Source organism: Apodemus sylvaticus, chromosome 1 (genome assembly GCF_947179515.1).
Source record: "Apodemus sylvaticus chromosome 1, mApoSyl1.1, whole genome shotgun sequence".
NCBI lineage: Eukaryota > Metazoa > Chordata > Mammalia > Rodentia > Muridae > Apodemus > Apodemus sylvaticus.
Window position 1 is genome coordinate 178,099,251 of NC_067472.1, and position 27,011 is coordinate 178,126,261.

Consider the following 27,011-nt stretch of genomic DNA (forward strand, 5'->3'; position numbering starts at 1 on the left):
AGAGGGACACTTGTCAATCGTTCCTGCCCTCTGGGATGCACCCACAACACAGCCCCTGCCAGTAACCCCATCACCTGGGCCTCCGTTAGCCCACAGGGCACCATCCTTCTGACTCACAGAAGCCAGCCCAGGGCCACATACCACAGAGGGCAGCCACATGGAGGGGTGTTTGGCCTCTGTCATCTCTGGAGAAAGGAGTAACAATTGACGGGTCATTCAGCCTCCTGGAACAGAAAGAAGATGTGGGGGAAAAAAAAACCAACAGAGAAAGGCACAGCAAAGCCCCGCCCTGCCGGGCTGCACGAGAGGGGGCCAAAGTAGAGGCCATCCAAGGTGAGACCCTTTCAGGTCTCTGTGGGGTGAGACTCTTCTGTGGGATGGGAAGCTGAGGCCTGTAGCTTCAGTGTCCTCCACCAATCCCTTAGGCCTCAACACACTACAAAACTGCACAATGGGAAACCAAAAGGACACTAGAACTGGTACCCGCCACTCTCCATCTTAAAACTATCTTGTGAGGCTCAGGCGGGACATATGCAAAGCCCTGGCATGCAGCTGAGGACGCAGAAGAGGCGAGTGTGTCCCCCTGCACGCATGACAAGAGCCGACCACCAAATGGCAATGCAAAGAGTTCAGTTTCCCGGCTGCAGCCCGTGAGTCCTCACCCTGGCTCTCAGCCCCCTCTTACCCAGAGACAAGCTTCTCGCAGTCCTCACAGGAGCAAAGTGGGTGGCACATCTTTTGCATGGCATCTTTGTCCTGGTCATCTTGGCTCAGAAGTTTTTCCACTTCCTTTTGGTTACCAGAGGCAATGTGCTAAAGGGGGCATTCCAAATACTATCAATGCTAAGGAGTCACTTCCTTTCCAAGAAGTGGTTCATTTGGTGTGGTGTGGTGTGGTGTGGTGTGGTGTGGTATGGTGTGGTTTGGTGTGGTGTGGTATGGTTTGGTGTGGTGTGGTTTGGTGTGGTTTGATGTGGTGTGGTGTGGTATGGTGTGGTTTGGTGTCGTGTGGTTTGGTGTGGTATGGTGTGGTGTGGTGTGGTTTGGTTTAGTGTGATGTGGTGCGGTGTAGTGTAGTGTGGTTTAGTGTGATGTGGTGTGGTTTGGTTTGGTGTGGTGTGGTTTAGTGTGGTATGGTGTGGTTTGGTGTGGTGTGGTTTAGTATGGTATGGTGTGGTTTGATAGGTTGTGGTTTAGTGTGGTGTGATGTGGTTTGGTGTGGTATGATGCGGTATAGTGTGGTTTGGTGTGATGTGGTGTGGTTTGGTTTGGTGTGGTTTGATGTGGTTTGGTGTGGTGTGGTTTAGTGTGGTGTGGTGTGGTTTGGTATGGTGTGGTTTGGTGTGGTGTGGTTTAGTGTGGTGTGGTTTGGTGTGGTGTGGTTTGGTATGGTGTGGTATGGTTTGGTGTGGTGTGGTGTGGTTTGGTGTGATGTGGTATGGTTTGGTGTGGTGTGGTTTGGTGTGGTATGGTGTGGTTTAGTGTGGTTTGGTGTGGTGTGGTGTGGTATGGTGTGGTTTAGTGTGGTTTGGTGTGGTGTGGTGTGATTTGGTGTGGTTTGGTGTGGTGTGGTATGGTTTGGTGTGGTGTGGTTTGTTTTGGTGTGGTGTGGTGTGGTTTAGTGTGATGTGGTGTGGTTGTCTTAGTCAGGGTTTCTATTCCTGCACAAACATCATGTCCAAGAAGCAAGCTGGGGAAGAAAGGGTTTATTGAGCTTATACTTCCACGCTGTTGTTCATCACTAAAGGAAGTCTGGACTGGAACTCAAGCAGGTCAGGAAGCAGGAGCTGATGCAGAGGCCATGGAGGGATGTTTCTTACTGGCTTGCTTCCCCTGGATTGCTCAGCCTGCTCTCTTATAGAACCCAAGAGCACCAGCCCAAAGGTGGTACCACCCACAAGGGGCCCTCTCCACTTGGTCATTAATTGAGAAAATGCCCCACAACTGGATCTCATGGAGGCACTTCCCCAACTAAAGCTCCTTTCTCTGTGATAACTCCAGCCTGTGTCAAGTTGACACATAAAACCAGCCAGTATAGTGGAGTAGTGTGGTTTAGTATGGTGTGGTGTGGTTTGGTTTGGTGTGGTGTGGTATGGTGTGGTGTGGTGTGGTGTGGTATGGTGTGGTGTGGTTGGGTCCACCCACAGGTGGACCCAGGGTGTCACACACACAAGGCAAGCACTTCCTCATGGAGCCACAACCTGGATCTTCTTCAACTTAGAGGAAGGATCTCATCAAGTTACACGTGCTGGCCTTGAAGTCACTCTGTATACCAAGCTGCCTATAATTTGTAATCCTTCTGCCTCAGCCTCCTGAAAGGCTGGGATGACAAGCCTGGTCCACCAAGCCTGGCTTATTTTAAGATAGGTCTCATTCTGTAGCCCAGGCTATCCTTGGACTCTTTTTTTGTTTGTTTGTTTGTTTCCATTTTCAAGACAGGGTTTCTCTGTGTAGCTCTGATTATCCTCGAACTCACTCTGTAGACCAGGCTAGCCTTAAACCCAGACCTCCACCTTCCCCCTGCCTCTGCCCCCGAGTGCTGGGATTGAAGGCCTCTCTGAGATGATGCTAAAATGGCTGTTCTCTGGGTCCAGCTCCCAGTCTGGACACACTGGCTTGGTGACTGAGATGCCACCACTCTGGGTGACAGCTTCACATTCTGGGTGACATGAATTCACATTCAACTACTGTTTCTATAAATGCAGTCACATTTTTTTGTTAAAAAACCTGGCAAAATTTCCAAAGAACTAGGAAGAGGCACGCGATCCATCTCAGGCCTCAGTGTGGGTTCTGACGCTTCATTAGCAAGAGCCAAAGTTCTGTAGAGTGACACAAACCTTTGACCCTAGCACTCAGGAAACAGAGTCGAGAGAATCACGAGTTTAAGTTCTGCATGGGCTACATAGGTAGACGCTGTCTCAAAGCACCATGGACTGAGGACACAGCTCAGCGCTAGAATACCAGCCTAGAATCCACCAGCAAAGGGCTGGGGCGTGTGGTTCAGCCACAGAGCGCTTGCTTAGCACGTGCAAGGTCTTGGGTTCAATTTCCAGTACTGACAAGGAAGGGAGAGAGGGAGACAGATGGACAGACGGACAGACAAAGTCTCAGTGTTATCTCTAGAGTCATCAAGTGGATCCTAGGCTAAAAGGAAAGAAAATAGCTGCAGTGCAGGACCCCCCCACCCATACCCTCGTCCCCACCCCTGCCCCCCAGCATGCAAACCCACGAGGCTTGGCCTCTGTGACTCACAGATGTGCTCCCTCTAGGGATCTACTCTGGCTCCCAGAAGCCTAGAAACATCAGCAGACTCTCAGGCAGTCCACAGGGATGGCTAGAAACTGCCTCATGAGTTTTCCAGTGAGCCATCTGGACAGGGAGCTTCCTGCACTCAGGACCAAAAGCTCCCGAGTATCTGATGCTGCACCCTCAGCTAAGGCCTACCACGAGAATACTGGCACCTTGGGTCCAGGAGAGGAATTAGCTCTCTGAGGTACCAGGAAGAGGTCCCACTGAGCTGGCCTTGAATGACAAAGGCAGTGAGGCCCAGCAGCCCCCATGTGCTATGCAGTGGTAACTGTCCAGTGTGTTTTGGTGAAGACAGGTAGTCTTCCAACCACTCTCCCAGACGGAACACAAATTAATCTCCCCAGACCTTTAACAGACACTGAAAGACTGGGACAATGCTCACATCACCTCTAAAGAACATACCTTAAACAGGCAATCGATGGGTGTTGACGTCATCTGGGACAATAAGTTCATCCTCTGCTTGAGAAAGAGTCTGTCGCCAAATCCCTCAGCGTCCTGTGGTCATCACACATCACAGACCCCTGTCACAGACCCTTCCCAGAGAGGTCCCGGGCACAAACCCTGTCATCCCTCCGGGCATGGCCCTCAGGGGCTCTCCCACCCAGATCTGCTCTCTGAGATGAAGCACGGATCCTCCTCAGCAGACAATGGGTGCACAGGGAAGAGAGCTCTGAAGACAGAGCTGGGCAGCAAAACTACAAGATGAGGAAAGTCACCCATGGCAGTGGAATGTGACACCTACACGCCATCATCCTCCAGACTGACCCTGGCCTCCGCCCCTCTCTGACCTCCCTTCTAATGCTGGAACGGCCCGACTCTGCTGCTTTATCCAGGGCTGAGGACAACATCACCTGACATAGTTTTCGACTTCCTGATGTCAAGCAGACGGATGAATCTCGTTTCATGAATCTGCCCATGAAAATGTTTGTCTAATTCACTGGGAAAAATAATCTAGGACGATACAGAGGAACGCCTGACTCCTCTCTCACTCCCAAACACTTAGTGCATTTCAGGCATCCACCCAAATTAATATATTCAGCCTTTCCTATCAAAGGTAATGCTTACCCGGACACAATAAGGTCTAGAAATTTGGGGCTGGGGAGATGGCAAGATGCTTGCTGCTCTTCTAGAGGACCCAACTTCAGTTCTCAGCTCCCGCATCAGGTGGCTCATGACTGCCTGTAAATCCAGCTGCAGGGAATCTGACGCCCTCTTATGGTTTTCACAGGTACTGCACACATACATCTATACACACACACACATACACACACACACAAATAAAATCTAAAACTCTAGAAATGTATAATTCATTAGCTATCAGTTATTGTTACTACCTGATGATCATGATGGCTAAAACTGTGTGCATGTAGGTAGTGTTTGAGGCAAGATTTTCAATACTAGATTCTGTTTGTTTCATTGTGGGCTTGCTTTGTTTTGCGGTGCCAGGACCTTACCATGCTAGCCAAAGTACTATCTTGAAGAAATAACTCCAGTTTCTCACTGCAGAATTTGAATCAAAGTGATGAATACTGAGTCTCACCCATAGCCCCTCACTGGGGGATTGTAGGCAGGGCTCTACCACTGAGCCACGCCCCCAGCCCCTCACTGGGGGATTCTAGGCATGGGCTCTACCACTGAGCCACGCCCCAGCCCCTCACTGGGGGATTGTAGGCAGGGGCTCTGCCACTGAGCCACGCCCCCAGCCCCTCACTGGGGGATTCTAGGCAGGGGCTCTACCACTGAGCCACGCCCCCAGCCCCTCACTGGGGGATTGTAGGCAGGGGCTCTGCCACTGAGCCACGCCCCCAGCCCCTCACTGGGAGATTCTAGGCAGGGGCTCTACCACTGAGCCACGCCCCCAGCCCCTCACTGGGGGATTGTAGGCAGGGCTCTACCACTGAGCCACGCCCCCAGCCCCTCACTGGGGGATTGTAGGCAGGGCTCTACCACTGAGCCACGCCCCCAGCCCCTCATTGGGGGATTGTAGGCAGGGGCTCTACCACTGAGCCACGCCCCCAGCCCCTCATTGGGGGATTCTAGGCAGGGGCTCTACCACTGAGCCACGCCCCCAGCCCCTCACTGGGGGATTCTAGGCAGGGGCTCTACCACTGAGCCACACCCCCAGTCTTGTGCCTATTTTAGAGAATCATCCCTACCACATTGTTCCCATGCTTACTTGGGCCCCTGAAACCAACTGGGACAATGACATATGAACTTCTTCCCAAAGAGTCTTGGTGGGAGGAAAAGGAGGCAGATGATGCTGGAAACTCACCGACCCTGGCAACATGGTAGAACACGGTTTTTTCTTTACGGGTCTCTAAGTTCTAACTAGGCTATGGATGAAGCCAACAGTGTACCACAGGAGGGATCCTTTCTAGGGTCATCTATCAAGCATCACCCCTTGCGTCTGCCCACCTCCAACGAGGACTAATGTGACATACAAATGCTGCCAGCACCTCAGAAGGAGCCGGTTCTGTCCCCAGCTGCCCCACGCTTAAATAAAGCTCCAGCAATCTGCTTTGTACAGTGACTGACAGCCGAGGAGCTTAGGACCAGGAAAACATCAAAGGCATGGTATAGCAGGCCAGTCAGGGATCTTTCCACAAGTCTAGGGCGAAAGCTGAAGGGCAGCAATGAAAGGCAGAGCGCCCAGGACTAAATCCGCAGGATAGAGCAAGTGCTCGGGAAGCATATAGCCCAGAGACTCATGGGAAACGAGCAAATACTGTAGGATCTCAGAGGCGGGCATGGTGACCAGTGCCATCATCTCAGTGGGGAAGGATTGGGAGCTCAAGGTCGGGCCGGCCTACGCAAAGAGATCTCACCTCCAAAAGCAAGGGCCCAGAAAAGCCTGAGTGCTTAAAGACCCAAGCTCCACGCCCAGTATCGCCTTTCCAAAACCAAAAGGCCAATGAGAAAGCAAGGCAGACCAGGAGTGTGTAAGAACGAAACATACAGGGCTGGAGAGATGGCTCAGTGGTTAAGAATACCTGCTGCTGTTCCAGAGGTCCTGAGTTCAATTCCCAATGCCCACATCAGTTGGCTCTCAACGGCCTGTAACTGCAGTTCCAGGGGACCCAGCACCCTCTTCTGCATCTTTAGAAACCTGCACACACGGGCAAGGGTCCATTTATCCCAAGGGTCTCTGCCTGGATCTTGCCACCATCACTGTGGGAATTGTTTTCAGACAGCTGGAGTCTCCGTTTATGAACACCCCAAGGATGCCTGTGGCTAGCTCAAATTTCACAACACTCCCAGAGGAAACGCCTGTGAAACCACGTTACAGAAAGCTGGTAGCGAAACCAACTCAATTGACTGATATGCAGAAGCCTCGCCTGCCGTGCGGAGATGCGCACACGCTCTCTTGCAAGGGAAATGGTATCACCACATTACGGTTGGCTTCACGCACTCCTATGAACTCAAACTCGGTGAGCTGCAAGAAGCCAGTCTGCAGTAAAAGCAGAGCCGTTTTTGTTTTTTTGTTTTTTTGTTTTTAAAGATGCATTTATTTATTATATGTAAGTACACTGTGGCTGTACCCAGACACCCCAGAAGAGGGGGGTTCAGATCTCATGGATGGTTGTGAGCCACCATGTGGTTGCTGGGAATTGAACTCAGGACCTTCAGAATAGCAGTCAGTGCTCTTAACCACTGAGCCATCTCTCCAACCAAGCAAAGCCCATTCTTATGCACAGACTCCCATGTGGAATCACACAGGAAACAATGGCACCACAGTACCTGCTGTGTGCAAGGTAAGGCATCTGTCAGGCCTGACCCGCTCCACACCCACGGGATAACTGTGTGTCTTTTTTTATTTATTTATTTATTTTTTTTGGTTTTTTGGTTTTTTTGGATTTGGGTTTTTCGAGACAGGGTTTCTCTGTGTAGCTCTGGCTGTCCTGGAACTCACTCTGTAGACCAGGCTGGCCTCGAACTCAGAAATCCGCCTACCTCTGCCTCCCAGAGTGCTGGGATTATAGGCGTGCGCCACCACCGCCCGGCTCTGTGTGTCTTTTTATTATAGAGGGTCTTACTACATGTAGCCCAGGCTGGACTCGAACTCATTCTCCTCTTTGTGTATTTTAATTATATTTACTTTCTTTTTCTTTTTCCTTTGTCTTCTGGCACAGAGCCTACAGTAAACCCCAGGCTAGCACGGAGAACTCACCATGGGACCAGGGACCAGCCTCAAACTCACAACAATCCTCCTGCCTCAGCTTCCTAAGTGCTGGGATTACAGCCATGCACCACCATGACTGACTTCAGCCTGGAGATCTTTCTGAGTACTTCTGAGTCTTACCGGCATGTAGTAAAACAGGCCCGCAGTGAAACCTCTGCTTAAGACTTTCATAATAGAAACATAGAAACAGATCTGCTCTCTCTCGCCAAAGCTCACCAACCAAGCAAACAATAATAAGGCCACTGAGTCCTCAAATTGCACACATCAATTACCACGTCTTGCCTATTGTCCTCACAGAGTCCCGATCTGCATATCCGGCTCCCTTCCCCACACCCTGGCTTCTTCTTCTTTTTTTCTTTTTTTTTAAAAGATTTTATTTATTTATTTATTATATGTAAGTAGCTGTCTTCAGACACTCCAGAAGAGAGCATCACATCTCATTGCGGATGGTTGTGAGCCACCATGTGGTTGCTGGAATTTGAACTCAGGACCTTCAGAAGAGCAGTCAGTGCTCTTAACCGCTGAGCCATCTCTCCAGCCCACCCCCTGGCTTCTGAAGACGAGATGGCAGGATTAATGGAGCGGGCTACCAGAAGTGTACATCTCCCTGGCAACACAGCAGCCGTCAATCAATTAGGGGTTTAACGTTCAGTTTCTTGAAGAGCTCTCAAACTTCATAATGATTAAACAGCTGAGGCTCCAGTCTTGGGAGACCATGAACGAACAGCCACCCCCTCAACCCAACTCTCTAAAAGGTTCCCCGATGGCCACAGAGGGAGGAAGGGTAGGTTAGCATTAGCAGGGAGAACTTACAGGTGGCTTCGTGGAGAGACTTCCTTGCCGGATGTATTCAATCGCTGCCTCGACTGAGGTCAGGCAGTATCCTAGCTCATCTTTGGCCGAGCTGCTAAATCTGAAGTTTTTGATGTAACTCAAATTTGCCATCCTAACCAAAAGAAGAAAAAGGGGGTTATTGCTGGATAATGAACACTTCACCAACACTAGTAACTTGTATGGCTGATTAATGTGCTCCATTGAGTATATTCACAAGGGTGTGTGTGTGTGTGGGGGGAATCCCACTTACATATTGTTATACAATTAGGACAAGAAAACCATGAGTTACTTCCCTGGAAGACTGGCTATTAGAAAGCTAGAGAATGATCCACACAGACTCACATGTTAGGATGCTTGGCCCTCAGTAAATGGAACTGTTTGGGAAGGATTGGGAGGCGTGGCCTTGTTAGATTAGGTTTGACCTCTTTGAAGAAGGTATGTCACTAAAGGTGGGCTTCAAGGTTTCAAAAACTCTCTAACTCTCCCTCTCCCTCCTTCCTCTTCTCCCTTTCTCTCTCTCTGTCTGCAGCTTACAGATCATGCAAGCTCTCAGCTACTGATCCGGCACCCTGCCCGCCCTCCCACCCGCCTGCCCGCCGCCTGTCAGGATACTTCGGCCATGATGATTACAGACTAACCCTCTGAAAATGTAAGCAAGTCCCCGTTAAATACTCTCGTTTATAAGTTGCCTTGGTGATAGTGTCTCTTCACAGCAAGAGAACAGTAACTAAGACAGCTGATTATTGGGGATCACAGATCCATGTGCATCTGCCTCCTGCATAATGAGATTAAAGGAGTGAGCTACCACACCTAGCTAGAAAGCTAATGTTGTAAAATGACTTATGGTTTCCTGTGAGCTGGTGTCTGCTTCCTCTATAGCAACAGCAACGGACTCACCACATTCTTCACAAAGTGGAACTGGAGCTCTCCGAGTCTCAGTTTCCCCATCTATCCACTGAAGGAAAGCCACCCCTGAAGGATGGAGGAGGTAACTCTGCCCTTAAGAGGTCCACCACTAAAGGCCGCTCTGCCCAGAATCACCCAAAATTCAAAATGCACAGAGCAGCCAGATGTTAAAATAGTGTACGCCAGACACAGTGGATCTCTCCTGAAATCCCAGGACCCAGGAGCCAAGGCGGGAAGAGCAAGAGTTGGGGGCCAGCCTCGACTGCAAGGGAGACCCGGCTCAAAAGAACCTCAATAGGTAAGGAGCATTTTAACAAGGAAATGTTACCAGTTAGGGATCTCTGTTTTCACAAGCAGATATAACAGGACAGAAAGAAGATCATCGGCACACATGGTCTCCAAATTCACTGCAAAAAGAAACACAGGCCCACAGCCTCCATGAGACCCAAACGGAAGCATGAAGCCGTCTCCACCAACCAAGACCACACCCACACTCCAGTGAAACCACACTCCAGGAAGAAAACACTGCAGGTTCCTTGACAGTGTCCTGAACAGACGTCACAATGAAGGGGATAAAAGGATGCACGGTTAGCCAGGTGAAGCAGCAAAGGCCTGTCATCCTAGCGTTTGGGAGTCAGAGGCAGTAGGATCCTGAATTCAAGACCAACCTAGGCTACATGGTGAATTCCAGGCCAGACAGGACTACATAATGAGACCCTGACTTAAAAAATTAAAAGAGGAGGCTGGTGAGATGGCTCAGTGGTTAAGAGCACTTAGGTTCCAAAGGTTTTGAGTTCAATTCCCAGCAACCCCATGGTGGCTCATGACCATCTATCTAAGGGGATCTGATGCCCTCTCTTCTAGCACGAAGATGCAGCAGGGCATTCATGTGTTCATAAATAAATAAATAAATAAATAAATGAATGAATAAATGAATAAATAAATAAAGCAATTAATTAAAAGAAAAAAGACAGGCTGGAGAGATGGCTCAGTGGTTAAGAGCATCAAATGCTCTTCCGAAGGTCCTGAGTTCAAATCCCAGCAACCACATGGTGGCTCACAACCATCCATAATGAGATCTGACGCCGACTTCTGGAGTGTCTGAAGACAGCTACAGTGTACTCACAATATAATTAATAAATAAATCTTAAAAAAATAAGAGTATTTTACTGTGAGATTCCCTCCAAGAAAACTAAATTAAAAAGAAAAGAAAAGAAAAGAAAAGAAAAGAAAAAGCTGGATGAGATAGTACATATCTGTAATCCCAGCAACGGGTGAGCTGAGGCCAGCCTGGGCTACATAATGCGACGCTGCCTCAAACCACCAAGAGTGACACCTAATTAAGTAAATGTCAAACAGTACAGGAAGACAGAGCACGCACGTCCCAGCCACCTCTGCCAGTCAGTCAGGGTCGCTCTCTCTCTCGAGAATCTATCTACTTTCCTGGACAGTTTAGGAACCTGTCACCCAGGTGGGGTCGCCCCCACCTCCACCGTCTTCCTTGCTGCTGCCGGAAGCCCACTGCATGCTCGCTGGACTGTCCCTCTCAAGACTCTTTACTTCCTTCATCTTGACGTTTTAGTGGCTCTAGGGATGGGACCGGGGTGGAGGGGCTCAAGACCCCCCCCCAGCGAGAGCTCAGTCACTAAGTCACAAGCCCATCCCGACTTTGCTCTTACCCTGGATTTTATTTTATTTTTTTAATGCTGATGCAAAATGAGGTGAGCTAGCCCAACACCCACGCCCAGCCCAGCCCAGCAAAACTCACTGCTTCTCTCTCTCAGGTATTGCTAACCTGCTCCTGCCTTCCCCACCTCCCAGGGCACACCCCCTGCAACTCTAGTCCCTTCAAGGTTCGCCCAGCCTGGTCCCTTCCCAGCACCAACCTCTCTGGCTGGGAGACTGTGTCATGAGCTGGACCACCCTCCGCAGGCACAGCAGCTTCTGCTGTGGGGACGTACACTTGTTCAGCTGCCCCAGCTCTCTCTTTGCCCGAGGGATGTTGAAACTGTGATTTACAAAGTAGACATTTCAGGCTTCTCGTTCTGCTCATACACCTGCTTAGGACATTTCTTACAGTTTCAAGGCATGACCACCACCACCACCACCAATAAAAAAAAAAGATCGAAAAGAACTTTGATGCAGGTCGGTGGTGTTCCACTCAGGATTGCAGACAAGAAGAGAGCTTCACTAGGAATTCAGAAATATAAAAATCCAGAAGCCTGACCTCGAGGTCTGTGATCCTGAGGCAGGAGGATTACAATTTCAAAGCCAGCCTGGGCTACAAAGCCAGCCTGGGCTACACAAGGCACCTGGAGTATATAGGCAGCTATTATCTCAAAAAAATAAATAAATAAATAAAGGGCTGGAGAGATGGCTCGATGGTTAAGAACATGTAATCTTCTTGCAGACACCTGGAGTTTGATTCCCAGCACCCACAGGGTGGCTCATTACTGGTTCTAACTCTATATCCCAGGAATTCTGATGCCCTCTTGTGGCTTCCAAGGGCACTGCATCCATGTGTGCACATACACGCAGCCAAGACAGTTATACACACTAAAATAAAATAAAAAGAAGGAAAAATCTCTACATGGCAACAAAAAAAATTAACTTTTAAAAGTTGAGTAAAAGCCCAAGATAGAAATAACCCAAGCATGAGGAGAGGCTTATGCAGCAATACTTGAGACATATTTACCCTTATGAAACTTCCCTGGAGAGTAAGAGTGGCAGGTGAGGGCAGATGGCCTCCACGTGGGGCCCAGCTGAGTGAGTCACCTGGAGACTGGTTAGACCAAACCCTCTTCTGCTCTGCTCCCACCCAGCTGACTCACTGACCCACAAACACAGGAGGGGACCAAGATTGTCATGGCACAACTTTGTCCATCTGGCATCAATGGTACCAAGTGTACAACTCCTTGGTTGTAACCACATCCAATCAGTGGTCCCCACAGCTCCTGAGTCACTCCTGCCTAGTGGTCGAGGGGAGAAGACGGAGCCCAGCCGCAAACACGCAGAACTTCCAAAGCTGTGGGGACTCTCACCTGAACTCAGGTTTCACACCAATGTCTTTCTGCTGGAGATCTTGAAGGCTTCTTGTGATTTTGTTAAAGGCGGCATCCTAGCAACAGATTTCAAATTTCTTTCATTTAAGGTTTTTGTTTATTTGGTTGACTATTTCGAGACAGGGTCTCTCTACACAGCCACAGCTATTCTGGAACATGTGATTGTGGGAATCCACAGAGGACAGAAGACGCTAGATCTCCCAGACCTGTGGTTACAGAATGTTGTGAGCTACCCTTCCTGGGTACTAGGAACCAAACTTAAGTCTTCTGCAAAAGCAGTGTTGAACTATCTCTCCAGCCCCAACACTTGGAATTTCTTAGGTTAAGGCTCACATCCCGGAGAATGAAGACTGCAAACTTACCTCACTTGCCTCCATGGTTCCCACGTATTTAAAGATCAGGTCGTAAATATCGTGATGGACATACATCTGTGGAAGAGACGGGCTTGTGGAATATATCAGGTGACACAGGGCCTCCCAGCCGCTGCCATTCACTCTCTCCTCACCTCTACTGCCTGTTTCATCAGGTTCATCTGGGCCTCCTGCTTTGCAAGAACTTTCTAGAATTCAAGAGAAAGGCTGGTTGAGAGTCTGGGTCTGCACATGTGCAAACTGCTGTTGTCCTGTTTAGACGCAAGCTTACCAGGTGAGAGTCTCTGAGAAGCTGCTGGAGGCATTTGGTGTAGAGAGCATTCACGGAGTCCTATGCACCAAAGAACAGAGAGAGGAGACCCCTCTTACCACACAAGTCTGGGTGGGCAACCCCCAGGGGGACGGGTTCTAGGGCATATACAAATCATCATCTGGAAGGGATATTCAGCTCTATAAAATTACATTTATTTACACTGTGTCTGTAGACCCAACACACACTTGTCAGGGCTGGTAGCAAGTGCTGTTTTAGCCGCTGAGACATCTGGTCAACCCTCCACTTTTTTAACATACTAATTTTCTGTGTCTACATGTTTTTGTGTGCAGAGGTCAACGGTGGGTATTAGTTCTCACCTTCCACCTTGCTTACAGACAGGACCTCTCTTTGTTGTTTGCCACGATGCTGAGTACTTTAGGCTAGCTGGCCTATATGCTTCTGGAGGATTCTCCAGGTTCCTCTCCTAAGCACATTGAGGTTACGAACACATGCAACCGTGTCCAACTTTTATGTTCCGGGCATCTGAACTCAAGCTGTCCATCTTGCACAGTGATCATTTTTACCCATTGGACACTTCTTCTGGCTCTCAAGTTTCTTTTCAAAGGTGTATATGGGGGGCTGCAGAGATGGTTCAGCGGTTAAGAGCACTGCTCTTCTGGAGGTCTTGAGTTCAAATCCCAGCAACCACATGGTGGCTCACAACCATCCATAAAGAGATCTGATGCCCTCTTCTGGGGTGTCTGAAGACAGCTACAGTGTACTCATATAAAATAAATAAATATTTTTAAAAAAAAAGTGTACATGGGGAAAAAGTTCTCTTTGACGTTAACACAGATGGCCAGAGTAAGTAGGAGTTTTAGTTTCTTTATGATAATTTTTAGAATTCGCAAGATTTTTCACTTCCTGAAGGGCCAGGGGAGTTCTGGAGCAGACAGACTAAAGGTTGGCACTGGAGTGAGTGACAGCGGCCAGCCAGGCAGAATGAGGGCCACGGGTACTAACAATGTGGTGGCGGAGGCTCTTTCTTTCACATTCTCGGAAGGTCCGGTGGAAAGATGCGATGTTCTTGTCAAATCTCTCCGAGTGTCTTCCCAAAAATTCTCTCACATCTTCGATGGTTTTCAGGGAAAAAGGATCTGAGGGTGCTGAAGGCTCTTCTGAGAAAAGAGAGTGAGGGTCAGGCTGGCTAAAGCTTCCAGTTTCCTGACCAATGGGGGTGGGGTGGGGGGGGTTCCATCCTTTCCCTGTTCCAGAAAGATCTAGAACACACACACACACACACACACACACACACCCTTCTAAGAGAGAATGGCCAAGGACCAGGGAAGAAGGTAAAGAATTACCCTTATTTCAAAATATTGCCCAAAAACAGCCCAGCTGCAGGAAGGCCTAGAGTCCAGAAAGCCACACGAGGTCTTTTCAGGAAACAAAATGACAGTACTGTGTGACCCTAGGGACAACCCACGGGGCAGAGGTGAAGCCGGCTCCTCTGGGCAATTCGGCTTCATGGTGGATTCGGCACAAGGACCATGCTATTTCCTGGGGCAACTAAACAATCCACTGAAAACCAAGGAGCTCTCAGAGAGGCCATGGTGCAGCTGGATTAATAAAGCCACAAGGTTAAGTCCTGTGGCTGAGCCCAGCACTCCTGCGACACCCTTCCGCAAGGGCTGATTAGAGCACTGAAGCCTCTGGGCTGGAGTCCTATCATATCCGCCAAGGCAGACTCAAGTCCCACATCACCTTAGCAAGGGAAGACATAGATCAATCAAGTCCCAAAGGGGACTTTGATCGTTAGGCAGGTCTCTAATGGGGTCTTTGATATTTGTGTATGTGTGTGACATTCAACCATTTAACAGCTGGGGGAGGGGGGTGCGTGCATGTGCACGAGAGAGAAAAGGTCAGTCCTCCCTCGGTACCTGAAGTCTCTCTCTTCTCCAAAGGATGAGCAATGCAGAGAATGCTGAAACTTTCTTCTTTTTCATTGTAGAAAGTCTCTTCAAAGAGGATGGGCACCGAGAGAAGGCAAGCAAAACCTGCTCCTAGCTTAATCCTGTTGCCTTCAATGAAGACAGTCTGGAATGAAGAAAACATCACTGGACCAGCCTAGGGTGGTCCCTGAGACGCTTGCAGCCCCCCTCCCTGGGAGGTATTTAGGCAGAGCCTATCACTCCACTCCAGTGTGGGTTAGCTGGATATGTGACTAGGAGGCAAGGAACAGATGTGGTAGTTATATGCCAGGCCTCCTGAGCCACAGAGGGATGCCAACCAGCTGAGCAGGCTGATAAAACCCTCACCCTCTCAGATCTGCAGAGGTATCTACAAACTCTACATGCTCTGGCCCTGGGTCAGACTGCAGACCAGCCTCAGTGAGTAGAGTAATTTAGGGTGGCCTGGACCCCTGACTGTGCCTCAGTGCAAGCAAAACGTTTACCTCTTAGGCTCTACCTGCTTCCATTAACAAACAGAACGCATACACACAGCTGAACATGGCACCTCATGCCTGTAATCTCAACACTTGGGAGGCTGAGGCAGGAGGATCATGAGTCCCAAGCTAACTTGGGACATATAGCAAAACTGTCTCAAAAATAAATAAATATGGGCTGAGTATGGTGGTATATGCCTTTAAGCTCAGCACTTGGGAGGCAGAGGCAAGCTGATGTCTGTGAGTTCAAGGCCAGCCTGCCCTACAAAGTGAGCTCCAAGCCAGCCAGACCTACGAAGTGAGACCTTGTCTCAAAAACAAAACAACAACAAAAAAAACCCAATAAAACAAACAAGCAAACAAAAACAACTATAACAAAAGAAATAGCTTAGAGGGATACAGACCTGAGAAGGGGTATACCAGGGCCCCCCAACATACTGGTAGATAGATGACTCCCTTGGCTGAGGGAAGGAGGGAAGAACTCCAGCCCCACCTCCCGTGACAATCTGGGTCCTACTCACTATTACCATGGCCCCGTCTCAAAGGCTCCCTCACAAAGGCGGGGGGCTCATAACCCTTTCCAAAAGCTGCTATGCACAAATAAGAATCAATATCTGATGCCAACAGCGTGAAAGGCTGGAAAACAGTGTTATCTTGTCTGTCTGCCCCACCCCCGTCCATCCTGAGCCACCCTAGAAGTAATGAGTACCTTTCCATCCAAGGTCTGAAAGTGTCCTTCCGTGGGTACCAAAACATAGGACTCGAACTGGCAGGAGGCCTGCACACTGCCCGGCAGGCTTCCTCTGCAAGGCACTAGGACCTAGGAAAAAAGGAAGCTTAGTGATTGATGGACAGAGAGTGCTGTGTGACTTCTGTGGCCAGACCCGGGATGAGCCTCAGCCGGAATCTGTCCTGCTGAGGACTTGCTGTGGGATGCCAGCTTACTTGGAAAATGGTTAAGGCTAGAGGTGTGGCTTCTTAGGAATGGCAGTAAATGCTTTTAGTCTCTCTCTCTCTCTCTCTCTCTCTCTCTCTCTCTCTCTCTCTCTCTCTCTTTCTCTCTCTCTCTGTCCCTCCCTCTCTCTCTCCCCCTCTCCCTCCCTCCCTCCTTCCCTCTGCCACCTATCTTTTTAAAAATATTCTTTGGGTCCCTCTATTACCCTTGGCCGTCCTGGAATTCACTATGTAGACCAGGCTGACCTCAGATTCACAGAGATATGCCTGCCTCTGACTCCCAGTGCCAGGATAAAAGGTGCCCCCCACCGCACCCAGCTCAACTTGTTTCATTTGTAGAAGTAGACTAGAAAACAATATGTTGGGGCCCACATGTCCTTCACCCAGATTCAAAAATTAGGAATTCAGGGTCCAGTCCTGTGTCATTGCTATCTATACGCAATCTCTAGGTTATTTTGAAGCAAATCCCAGAAAATTACATAAGGTAGAGAAGTGACTCATTGACACATATTTTTAGGAATGCATTTCTGAACAATGAGCCTTCATTTAGGAAGCAGAACATGGGGCTAGAGAGACCGCCCAGCGGTTCCCAGCACCCATGTCCGTCATGGGGAATCCATCGCCCTCTTCTGGCCTCTGGGGGTACTGCACACCCCTACACAGACATGCACATATATACACACTTTTTTAAAAAAAAAATAAAAGTGAAAAGCAGAACCACGGTGCATTATTACACACAAATGCCCACTTCAAATTTCCCTAATTACCACCTCCTTTTTTTCTCCTTATAAACATTATTTTTGAAACATTTTTTAAATTTTTTTTGTCCAAATTTTGCCTGAATGGATATCTATGCACTACATGCATACAGTACCCACGGAGGGCAGAAAGAGGTGCTGAATCCCCTGGACTGGAGTCTCAGACCACTTTAACTCCACGAGTGTGGCGTTAACTGAACTCAGGCCCTCTGTAAGAGCATTAGATGCTCTTAACCAAATGGCCTCTCTCCGGCCCAAATGGTTAATTTCTGATATTTGTGTCTTCACTATATTTAGGAAAAACATAAAACTTCCTTTTATGTGTTTAAATGCTATTCTGTAGCTTTTACTAACTCCCTTGTGAGTCGCCAGCACTGATGAAAAAGTAGACATAGTGGCCTATGCCTGTTACCTGGCACTCAAAGAGGCCTGGGGTCAGGGTTGGGGTCAGGGTCGGGGGTCAGGGTGGTGCAAAGTCAGGCTCTGTCATTTGAGGGTGACCTGGGATATTGTCTCCAAAAAAAAATATGAAATTGTAAGCATTTGTTTATATAAAAGAAAAATGATTCCATTTTATTTACTTAGCACATGTGTTTGGGTGCCCACAGAGGCTGGAAGAGAATGCCCAACACCTTGTAAGCTGTAGTTACAGGTATTTGTCAGCCAGCTGATAGGGGTGCTGGGATCTGAACTCTGGACTTCATGACTGAGCTGAAGTGCTTGCATGACTGAGCGTGCAAGTGCTCCTAACAACTGAGCCATCTCTCCAGGGCCCTCAAATCTGAAATCTTAGTTTAAAACTAAAGGGGGGGGGGTGGGTCTCTGGATATCAACTTCAAAATGGGAAACGACTCCCAGCTCTAGGGGGGCCTCAGGACTACATAAAAAGGGGCTGGAGAGATGGCTCAGCAGTTAAGAGCACTGATTGCTCTTGCAGAGGTTCTAAGTTCAGTTCCCAGCAACCACATGATGGCTCATAACCATCTGTAATGGGATCTGATGCCCTCTTCCGGTGTGTCTGAAGAGAGCAACAGTGTACTCACATATAATACATAAATCAATAAACCTTTTTTTAAAAAGTGCAGCTCAAACTCAACGCACACACAGAAGACCTTGAAGACAGAGGAGGGAAAACGGCCATCCATCCACAGAGCAGGCCTGCTCCTGGCCTTCATCTGACTTCCACAGGACCAGGAACTTGTGTGTGTTCTGGGAAATGCCACCCTAATAAAATGCACATCCTGTTTGCTTGCTGGGCACACCTTCCCGTGCCCAGCATCCACCATGCTGGGCCATGCTGGATTTATATTACCAAGCGTGCCAGGTAATAAGTGGCATTTGTTCATTGACTGAACAGGGGACCCTCCAATTTCACACACTTGCCCTTCCCCAGCTTCCTGACAGACCCGGAAAGGAGGCTGACCCCTTGCATTTCAAGGGAGAGGACACCCTACTACAGAAAGCCCCCTACCAATAAGCGATAGGCAGCCCCAACACGTATTTTTTTGTTTGTTTGCTTGCTTGTTGTTGCTGCCGTTTTGAGGGAAGGTCTTGCTATGTGGCCCAGGCCAGCCTAGAACTCCAGATCCTCCCGCTCTGGTACCTACCTGCCTTAATTTTTCTGACAAGCAAAGTGGACCCATCCTCTAAGTCACATTGGAAGCCTGGACAACTTTCTCAAGACAGTTATCATGAACCAGTGTAAAAAGAAACAATCTGGTTTCCCTTTCAGCCCCTGCTCCCAGAATGACGACTCTGAGATGGATCATTTATTAACAAATGCCTAGGCCAAAAGCTTTGGCCCATTCCCTGACTAGCTCGTAACTTATTTAATCCACTTAAACTATTCTATGTCTACCACTTGGTTAGTTACCTCTCTTCAGTCCTAGCTGCTTCTTTCTTTGAGTCTTCTAAGCATCTCCCTCAGAACCTCGTTCCAATCGCTCTCCTCATTTTCTCTTCAGTTTTGCTACTTGCTGATGTCCACCAGTCTCTCCTAGGTCCCAGGCAAATCTCTCTCTTAGTCTCTTACTATTTCCCAGAATCCTCTCTCTTCCTGCCAGTGTCCCACCTCCTATTTCCTGCCTCAGCTCATTGGCCATTGGCTTTATTGACAGGTGAGGCTTATAAGAGGTTCTTTCTACAAACTAGTCCTTCACCTCCCAGGGTGTGACTCCACTGTGCAGCAAGCCACCATTTAGCTTGTCTTTGCAACAGACTGTGGTGAGACAATCGTCCTTCCCACAGCTGCGCAGTGTTCACTGAGCCCAGCAGAAACCTCTGATAATGATCAAGTAACTTTTCCCAAGCCCGGCACTGTCTGAGCCTATAGTCACCTGTACCACTCTGGCACAGGGTAGTGGCCCGAACCTAAGTCTGTATCAATTCTGCTATGCTTGGAGTCACTATAAAATGAGAATCTTAAAAAAAAAAAAACAAACCTCAGTGGGCTGTCAACTTAAGAAAATGTAGCCATCTTAGTAACCCAAAGCCCTGTAAAATCATTTTACCATTATCTAGATGAAGGTCAATGAGTCACGGAGCGGGGATGATGTCTCACATTGGGGGTAGATCTTAATTATATATCTCTCCTACAAAGTCGGCAAACAGCTGCCCGTGGACAAGAGTCCCTGGAGATAGACCTGCCCAAGGCACTCTCAGAAAGCCCCAGGTGCATTATTAGCTGGATAACAGGCACAGAGGTGACTATAAGAACAAGGTGGATGTCACAGGTCCCCGTGACTGAAAGTTGAGGGGGTGTGGGAGGAGGCATTTCTATGGTGCAACCAGGGGGCAGGGAGAAGAGTGCTCCCAGGAAAGTAAGCCCTGGAATGGGGCAGCTCTAGCAGTGGCTGAGCGAGGAGGGAGACCAGTCGGGCTTCCCCTCAGCTGCCACACCCAAGCTACTGCAGACCAGTAGAGCAGGGTATCAGGCCAGTTTGGCTGTAGGGAAAAGTGTCAGAGATGGTTGATACTACAGAAATACGTTTATTATTCCATCATTTTTAGTTTATACGTGTGAGTGTTTTGCCTATGCATATGCCTGTATACTGCATTTGCACACACCGCCCACAGAGACCAGAACAGGGCGTCGGATCCGCTGGAACTGGAGTTATGGACAGTTGTGAGCCATCAGGTAATGACTGGGAATCAAACCTGGGTCCTCTGAGATCAGTCAGTGCTTTTTTTTTTTTAAAGGTAGAGTCTTTTTTTTTTTAAATTAATTCATTTTATGTCTATGAGTACACTGTAGCTGACTTCAGACACACCAGAGGCATCAGATCCCATTACAGAGTCCGTGGAGATAGACTATGATGGCTATGAGCCATCATGTGGTTGCCGGGAACTGAACTCAGGACCTCTGGAAGAGCCGAAGGTGCTCTTAACCACTGAGCCATCTCTCCAGCCCCAAGACAGATTTTAAAATAGTGAATTTATATATATGTGTGTGTATGTGTGTGTGTATATGATGTATGTATGTGTATATACATATATATATATATATATATATAGAGTCCCATGGTTATGGTTTGAATCTAAAGTGTCTCCCACAACTTCGTCTTAACTACGTTGTGCCCAGCTTGCATTTCTGTCTAGAAGTCTATGGCACCTTTATGGGGTTCAAGCCTGGAGGGTGGAAGTAGGTCACTTCCTCTTGGAAGGTCATGGCTGTTTGGACCTGGTTCCGATCCCACAGTCTGCTTCCTGTTCCTCCATAATGTAGAGACGCCTCTGAAAACACTCCAGCCATCGTAACCCCTCCAGTATGATGGAACATAATCCCCCCAAACCAGTCCCAAGCCCACCCTCCCTCCTTAGGTTGGTCACGGCAACAAGAAAAGTTAATGCTATTCCCATCAAGGACTCTGATCTCCAGAGAATTTTCTAGGCTGGCTAATGCTTGGCCCCAGTGGCAAGCTCCGGGGACAGAAACTTAGCACTAAGCTGCTGATCCCTCACTGCTCTCTCAGAAGTGACAGGAAGGATGAGGAACTTTCTAGAAGCAATCGCAATATTCTTTTTTTTTTCCACTACACTAACAAACATGTAGATCACACTGCAGGGTGAACAGCTGTAACCCATTTACCCATGCTGTGAACAACAGGGGGTCAGAGCAAACGAGCCACCCAGCTTCAGCCCTACCCGGAGTTCGCTGGTAGAGTCCCATACTTGACTTCTGCAGGGAAGCTGGCCTCACCCCACAGGGCCAAGGAAGGCCTGAAGCACATCGTCACCCAGAGTGGGCCGGGTGGATCTGTAGTTCTCAGAAGGGGCTGGAGCAGAGTCCGACTTCAAAAGATGGGGCTGGGATCTCAGTACTGAATCTGGGTCCTCACATGTTCTTACCACCGAGCCTTCTCTCCAGCTCCTTATCTGTTTCCTTACTTATTGGACTTTTATGAGATGAGTCTCACTACGTAACGTATGCTGGTGTCATACATGTTTGAGTTACTGGTCCGTCTTGTCACGTTCCGCCTCTAATTTTTATTTTTTGTATCATGAATCCTATGGCTTCCAAAATCCAAATTAAAAGACCAAACATCTCTGGTTAAAATAAATGGGGGAAAATACTAATCATAAAACCCAGAACAAGCCTCTAGAAAAGGAGGCTCCCGTGAGCAGAAACAAGACATAAGTTACTTCTGTTTTTTTAGAAAAGCAACGGGCAACCGGAGGTTGACCTGAGCTAGCTAAACTTCTCCTTTGGTTCAAATCCTCAGAGGCCTGACCTGAAGGAGTCACCACAGGAGAAGAGAAACGGAAGTACAGTGTGAGGTGAGAAGGGAGCACGGCACAAAAGCCAACAGGGACTTCCCAAGCAGTCAGGGTCAACACAACACGCTCGGTGCGCTCAACTTAAAAGGAGGTGTGGGAAAAAAAAAAACTGAGGCTAGCTCCGTCAGCGAGGTGCAGGATTGCAACTTAACCCCCGGAACTCATGTGGAAAAGCCAGACAAAACAGGTCTGGTGGAGCATCTATGAACTCCCAGCACTGAGCAGGCAAGAGAACCTGGGACGGTAGGCTAGTCAGCCTAGCTGCGTAGGTGTGTACTGATCTAAAGAGACTCAATATCAAAAAACGAGAGCTGTGTAGTCTGAGGAGTGTCACCTGAGGCTGCCCTGTGACCTCCACATACACATACAGATTTGCCTTCATACACAAATTCACAAATAAGATACTAGGATAGGGCTGGTGAGATGGCTCAGTGGATAAGAGCACTGACTGTTCTTCTGAAGGTCCTGAGTTCAAATCCCAGCAACCACATGGTGGCTCACAACCATCCATAATGAGATCTGATGCCCTCTTCTGAAATGTCTGAAAAGAGCTACAGTGTACTTACATATAATAAATAAATCTTAAAAAAAAAAGATACTAGGATAGTTCAATGATAGGGCCCCTGCCTGAAATCCCCCAGTGAGGGGCTAGGGGCATGGTCCAGTGGTAGAGCCCCTGCCTGGAATCCCCCAGTGAAGGGCTGGGGGCGTGGCTCAGTGGTAGAGGCCCTGCCTGGAATCCCCTAGTGAGGGGCTGGAGGTATGCCTCAGTGGTAGAGCCCCTGCCTGGTATGTTCAAATTCCTGATTTTCCTCCTTGGCACTGATCTAAACAACCAAAAAAAGGAAAAGAAGGAGAGGAAGAGGGGTTGAAGAGATGGCTCAGTGGTTAAGAGCACTGATTGCCCTTCTAGAGGCCCCCAGCAACTACATGGTGGCTCATAACCATCTGTAATGGGATCTGATGCCCTCTTCTGATGTGTCTGAAGACAACTATAGTGTACTCATATACAAAATATAAATATATCTAAAAAGAAAAAAGACACTCTTTAAAAAAAAAGAAAGAGGAAGAGGAATAAGAGGAAGAGGAAGAAGAGGAGGAGGAAGAGGAAGAGGAGGAGGAGGAGGAGGAGGAGGAGGAGGCGGAGGTGGCGGAAGCAGCAGTAGCAGCCGCTGCCCACTGCCCTGGTTGTTTTTTAGTCAACTTGACTCAAGCCTGAGTTATCTGGAAACCTCTACTGAAAAGAGGCTTCCATCATATTGGACTGTGGGGCATTTTCCTGATCAGCAATTGCTGTGAGAGGGCCAGCCCACGGTGGGCAGTGCCATCCCTGAGCAGGTGGCCCTCGTATAAGACAGCAGCTAAGCAAGCATGGAGAAGCAGCCAGAAGGCCGCACTCCTTTGTGGTCTCTGCTTCAGTTCCCGCCTTGAGTTCCTGCCCTGACTGCATTGATGGACAGAGACACAAAGCAGGCCAGACAACCACTCATGTGCAATGTGGAATGTCCCCCACAAGCAGGCTCACGTGTTAGAGGCTCGGTCCCCAGCTGGTGGCCCTTTAGACAAGGTTCTGAAAGCTTAGGCCGTGGGGGCCTACCTGGTCGAAGCAGGTCATTGGTGGGCGTGTCTCTGTGAACTAAGCTGGTCCCTATTCCCTCCCGTGCTCCTTCCCTCCCGATCCTCAGGTGAAGAACATTCTGTATCACAGACTCCCTCCACCACAGTGTTCCACTCACCACAGGTCCAGGGTCACTATATGGACATAAATCTCCAACACCCCTGGCCAACACCCAACTCTTCTCCACTAGGTGGCTTCTGCTAAGCATGTATCAAGAAAACTGACTAAAGCTCCCAACCCAAGTACTGGGAAGATCTGCAACACCAACACAGCGGGGTGCCCACTCCAGGTGGCACGGGTTTCCAACACCACCACTGCTCCCAAATGCTTATTCTATTCCTGTTCTCTGGCCCTGCCCTGGAGGCTTTTCAGATGTGGCTATAGCCTAGTTTCATCTCTGTGGCTGGGATAAAAAAAAAATCCTGACTGAAAGCGGCATAGGAGAAGAATCGGTTTCCTAGATTTAGAATTTCTAGGTACTGTCCATCATGGGGGGGGGGGGGAGGATGTGGAGTCAGGAAATCCAGCAGACAGTCACATAACGCCCTACTGTCAAACAGAGAGAAACAGACACACCATGCCGCCTGCTTGCTGCCGAGTGTGCACAAAAGTGCAAGGCTCACAAAACAGTGTAGCGCACAGTGGGCTGTGTCTTCCTGAATCAGTTAACAAGCCAACAATCCTCCCCAAGTCACAGCCACAGGCCAGCCTGATCCAGATAATTCCTCAGTTGAGACTTTCTCCTCAGGTTATTTGAGGTGTGTCAAGATGACATATTTCGAATTAATTATTAACCTGGTGCTGGGAACTGAACCTGGGTCCTCCGCAGAAGCCATAAGTGCTCTTAACCTAGGAGCATCTCAAACTAACCACGCCACTCTGTATGCATTCATACGTTTCCACAGGAGAGTACCCAGCTGAACAGAGGAGGACTGTTGAGCTCCAGGGAGGACTATGATACCTGCGTTCTAGGAGCACTCACAGACAACAAGGCAGTAAGGGAGCTGAGTACTAGGCCAAAGGTATGATCTACCATAGGCGAGGGGCAAGAGTTTGGAGACAGGATGACAACCCAGGACGTGCTGGCTGGTCTTTTATGTCAACTTGACACAAGCTGGCGTCATCTGAGAGGAGGGAACCTCAATTGAGAAAATGCCTCCCTAAGATCAGGCTGTAAGGTATTTGTCGTCTAATTAGTGATTGATGGGGGAGGGCCCAGGCCATTTTCAGCAATGCCACATCCCTGGGCAGGCTGAGCAAACCAGCAAGCAGCACCTCCCATGGCCTCTGCATCAGCCCCTGCCTCCAGCTTCCTGCCCTGTGTGAGTACCTGCATGACTTCTCTGCATGAACAGAGACATGGAAGTATGAGACAAATAAACCCTTTCCTTGCCACCTTGCTTTTGGTCACAGTGTTTCATCACAGCAACAGAAACCCTAAGACACACGACGACGCCTCGGTCTCAGGAGGCTTCCTTCCTCTAGGAAAGAGCTTGAGGTGGCCCCCTCACTGTTCAAGCACACATCCGATATTGGGTCACCCCTCCCCCCTGGGAGGGGGGCACAGCACAGGGCTTCATTTAACTCCACAGCTCCGTGACGGACTTCCTCTAAATGTCTCATTCGCCTGCCACATTCCTGGCACCGCTCGCACGTGAAGGCCGATAGACTTACAATGCCATGGGCCTGGGCCACCTTGCTGCACAAGTCGGGGCGCCACTTCTGAAGGGCCAGGTAGAAAGGGTTTTTCAGGAGGTCTTCATCATAGAGAGCCATATGGACGTCAGGAGGATCCAAGTGAGCTTCCTGTAACAAGAGAGGGAAAGCTGTGAATAGAGACAGGGCCCTCACCACGTCCCACCTAGAGCTCACGCTGAAGATCAGGCTGACCTTGAACTCCAAGAGTTCCACCTGCCTCTGTCTCCCAAGAGTTGAGATTAAAAACTTTTGCCACCTTACCTGGCACAGCTGGCTGTGTTTGCTTTTTTTTTTTTGTGCTTTTTGGTAGGGGTTACCCACAAACACAGGCATGTGTATGGGCGTGGCCAGCCCTGCTGCCCCCACCCCCACCCCCCAGCTCTAAGGATGCAGCCCAAGGCCTCCAGCTTGCTAGGCAAGCACTCTACCAATGACCTAAAAGCCCAACCACTTTGATTTTTGTTGTTTTGCTTGGAGCAAGGCCTCACTACAGATGCAGCCCAACCTGAACTTAAAATTAGGATCCTCCTACCACAGTCCCCACAGCTCTGGGACTGTCCTACCACAGTGCGACCAGCTCTGGGACTGTCTGGGGCCGTAGTGGAGACTGTACCATACGCTCAGCTTTCTCCATGTTTTTTCGTCCTGAGCCAGCCACGTGGCCTGACTTAACTGGCTACGGTTTCTGAGCATCCGCCTCGAGGGGCCTTGTATATTCCACCCTTGTTCTCAATATACCCAAGGACAGCATGCTGGGAAACAGCCCAAGTAAGGAAAAATCCATGGAGTGGGAGAGAGAGGGGCCCACGTGATCTAATGATCTGCGCCATGCGGGAACAAAATGCAGTCTCACGGTGATGCCAATGAAAACATCCAGAGATTAACGAAATGGGGGCAGCTGGGCGCTGTCAAGTTCTGACTTGGTAACACAGCAGAAGCCACCTGAGAGGAGGACCCCTCCAATTCCACAAGCGTAGCCCCGGGACCTCCAACAACCCTAAACTTTCTCACATTCCCGTCTCCAACCCGTCTGGATTTTATTTTTGCATATGCTATAAATCGGCAGCTAATTTCATTTTTCCATATGGTAAGCCGATTGTCCCAACCTCGCTTTTGGCACAGTCTCTGCCTTTCACACCAGTTAGGAAGGCTGTCTCTGTTACACTCCCAAGTCCTCCTAAGCTGCTGTCCTATTTCCTCGCCCTACTGGGTTTCAATGGTCTAGACCTGGGCTGCTCAAAAAGAGGCAGGCAAAAAACAGAAGACACAGACCAGATAGTCAAATGAAAATTCTTATAGCATTCATTTCATTTTGAATTATTACATTTTCAAATAGAAATTTTTAGTGTATTTTTTTTGTTTTTTTGCTTTTGCACACGGGTGTGTGGGGTGAGCAACACGTGCTACAGTGTGCACGTGACCATCAGAGAGCCACTCCCGGGACTTGGTTCTTGCCTACCAAAATGTGGGCAGGGCAGGTCGTGGAGATGGACTCAAGGTTACTGACTACACCGCCTTGCCAGCCAACTGTACTTGTTTGTATTGCGCCCTTATGACCTCAAACGCCTGGGCTCATGTGATCTTTGTAACTCCACTCTCTAAATATCTGGGACTCCAGGTGTGCACCACCATGCCTGATACATACATGATATAAATGTCTGGTAGCCACATAAAAAAAAAAAAAGCTAAAGATAAAACTTTTTTTTAACAGTTTTTATATATTGTAACCTATCCAAAATACACTTTCAATAAATAATCATCACCGGGAGGTAGTGGCACACACCTTTAATCCCAGCACTTGGGAGGCAGAGACAGGCAGATTTCTGAGTTCGAGGCCAGCTTGTTC

General features: G+C 48.9%; 1 protein-coding gene across 1 annotated transcript in view; it reads right to left on the bottom strand.

The window, feature by feature from the left end:
- Ankrd27 (ankyrin repeat domain 27) overlaps positions 1 to 27,011 on the bottom strand; it is a 54,203-nt gene that overhangs the window by 22,978 nt on the left and 4,214 nt on the right. The window contains exons 2-15 of the mRNA XM_052165394.1: positions 25,142 to 25,273; positions 16,071 to 16,181; positions 14,856 to 15,012; positions 13,939 to 14,093; positions 12,934 to 12,993; positions 12,797 to 12,850; positions 12,654 to 12,719; positions 12,271 to 12,347; positions 11,116 to 11,237; positions 9,558 to 9,636; positions 8,303 to 8,435; positions 3,712 to 3,804; positions 686 to 813; positions 142 to 224 (exon numbers count right to left, since the gene is read on the bottom strand). Coding sequence (XP_052021354.1) covers positions 142 to 224; positions 686 to 813; positions 3,712 to 3,804; positions 8,303 to 8,435; positions 9,558 to 9,636; positions 11,116 to 11,237; positions 12,271 to 12,347; positions 12,654 to 12,719; positions 12,797 to 12,850; positions 12,934 to 12,993; positions 13,939 to 14,093; positions 14,856 to 15,012; positions 16,071 to 16,181; positions 25,142 to 25,243 — 1,420 coding nt within the window. The 5' untranslated portion in view covers positions 25,244 to 25,273. The remainder of the gene's footprint in view (positions 1 to 141; positions 225 to 685; positions 814 to 3,711; positions 3,805 to 8,302; positions 8,436 to 9,557; positions 9,637 to 11,115; positions 11,238 to 12,270; positions 12,348 to 12,653; positions 12,720 to 12,796; positions 12,851 to 12,933; positions 12,994 to 13,938; positions 14,094 to 14,855; positions 15,013 to 16,070; positions 16,182 to 25,141; positions 25,274 to 27,011) is intronic.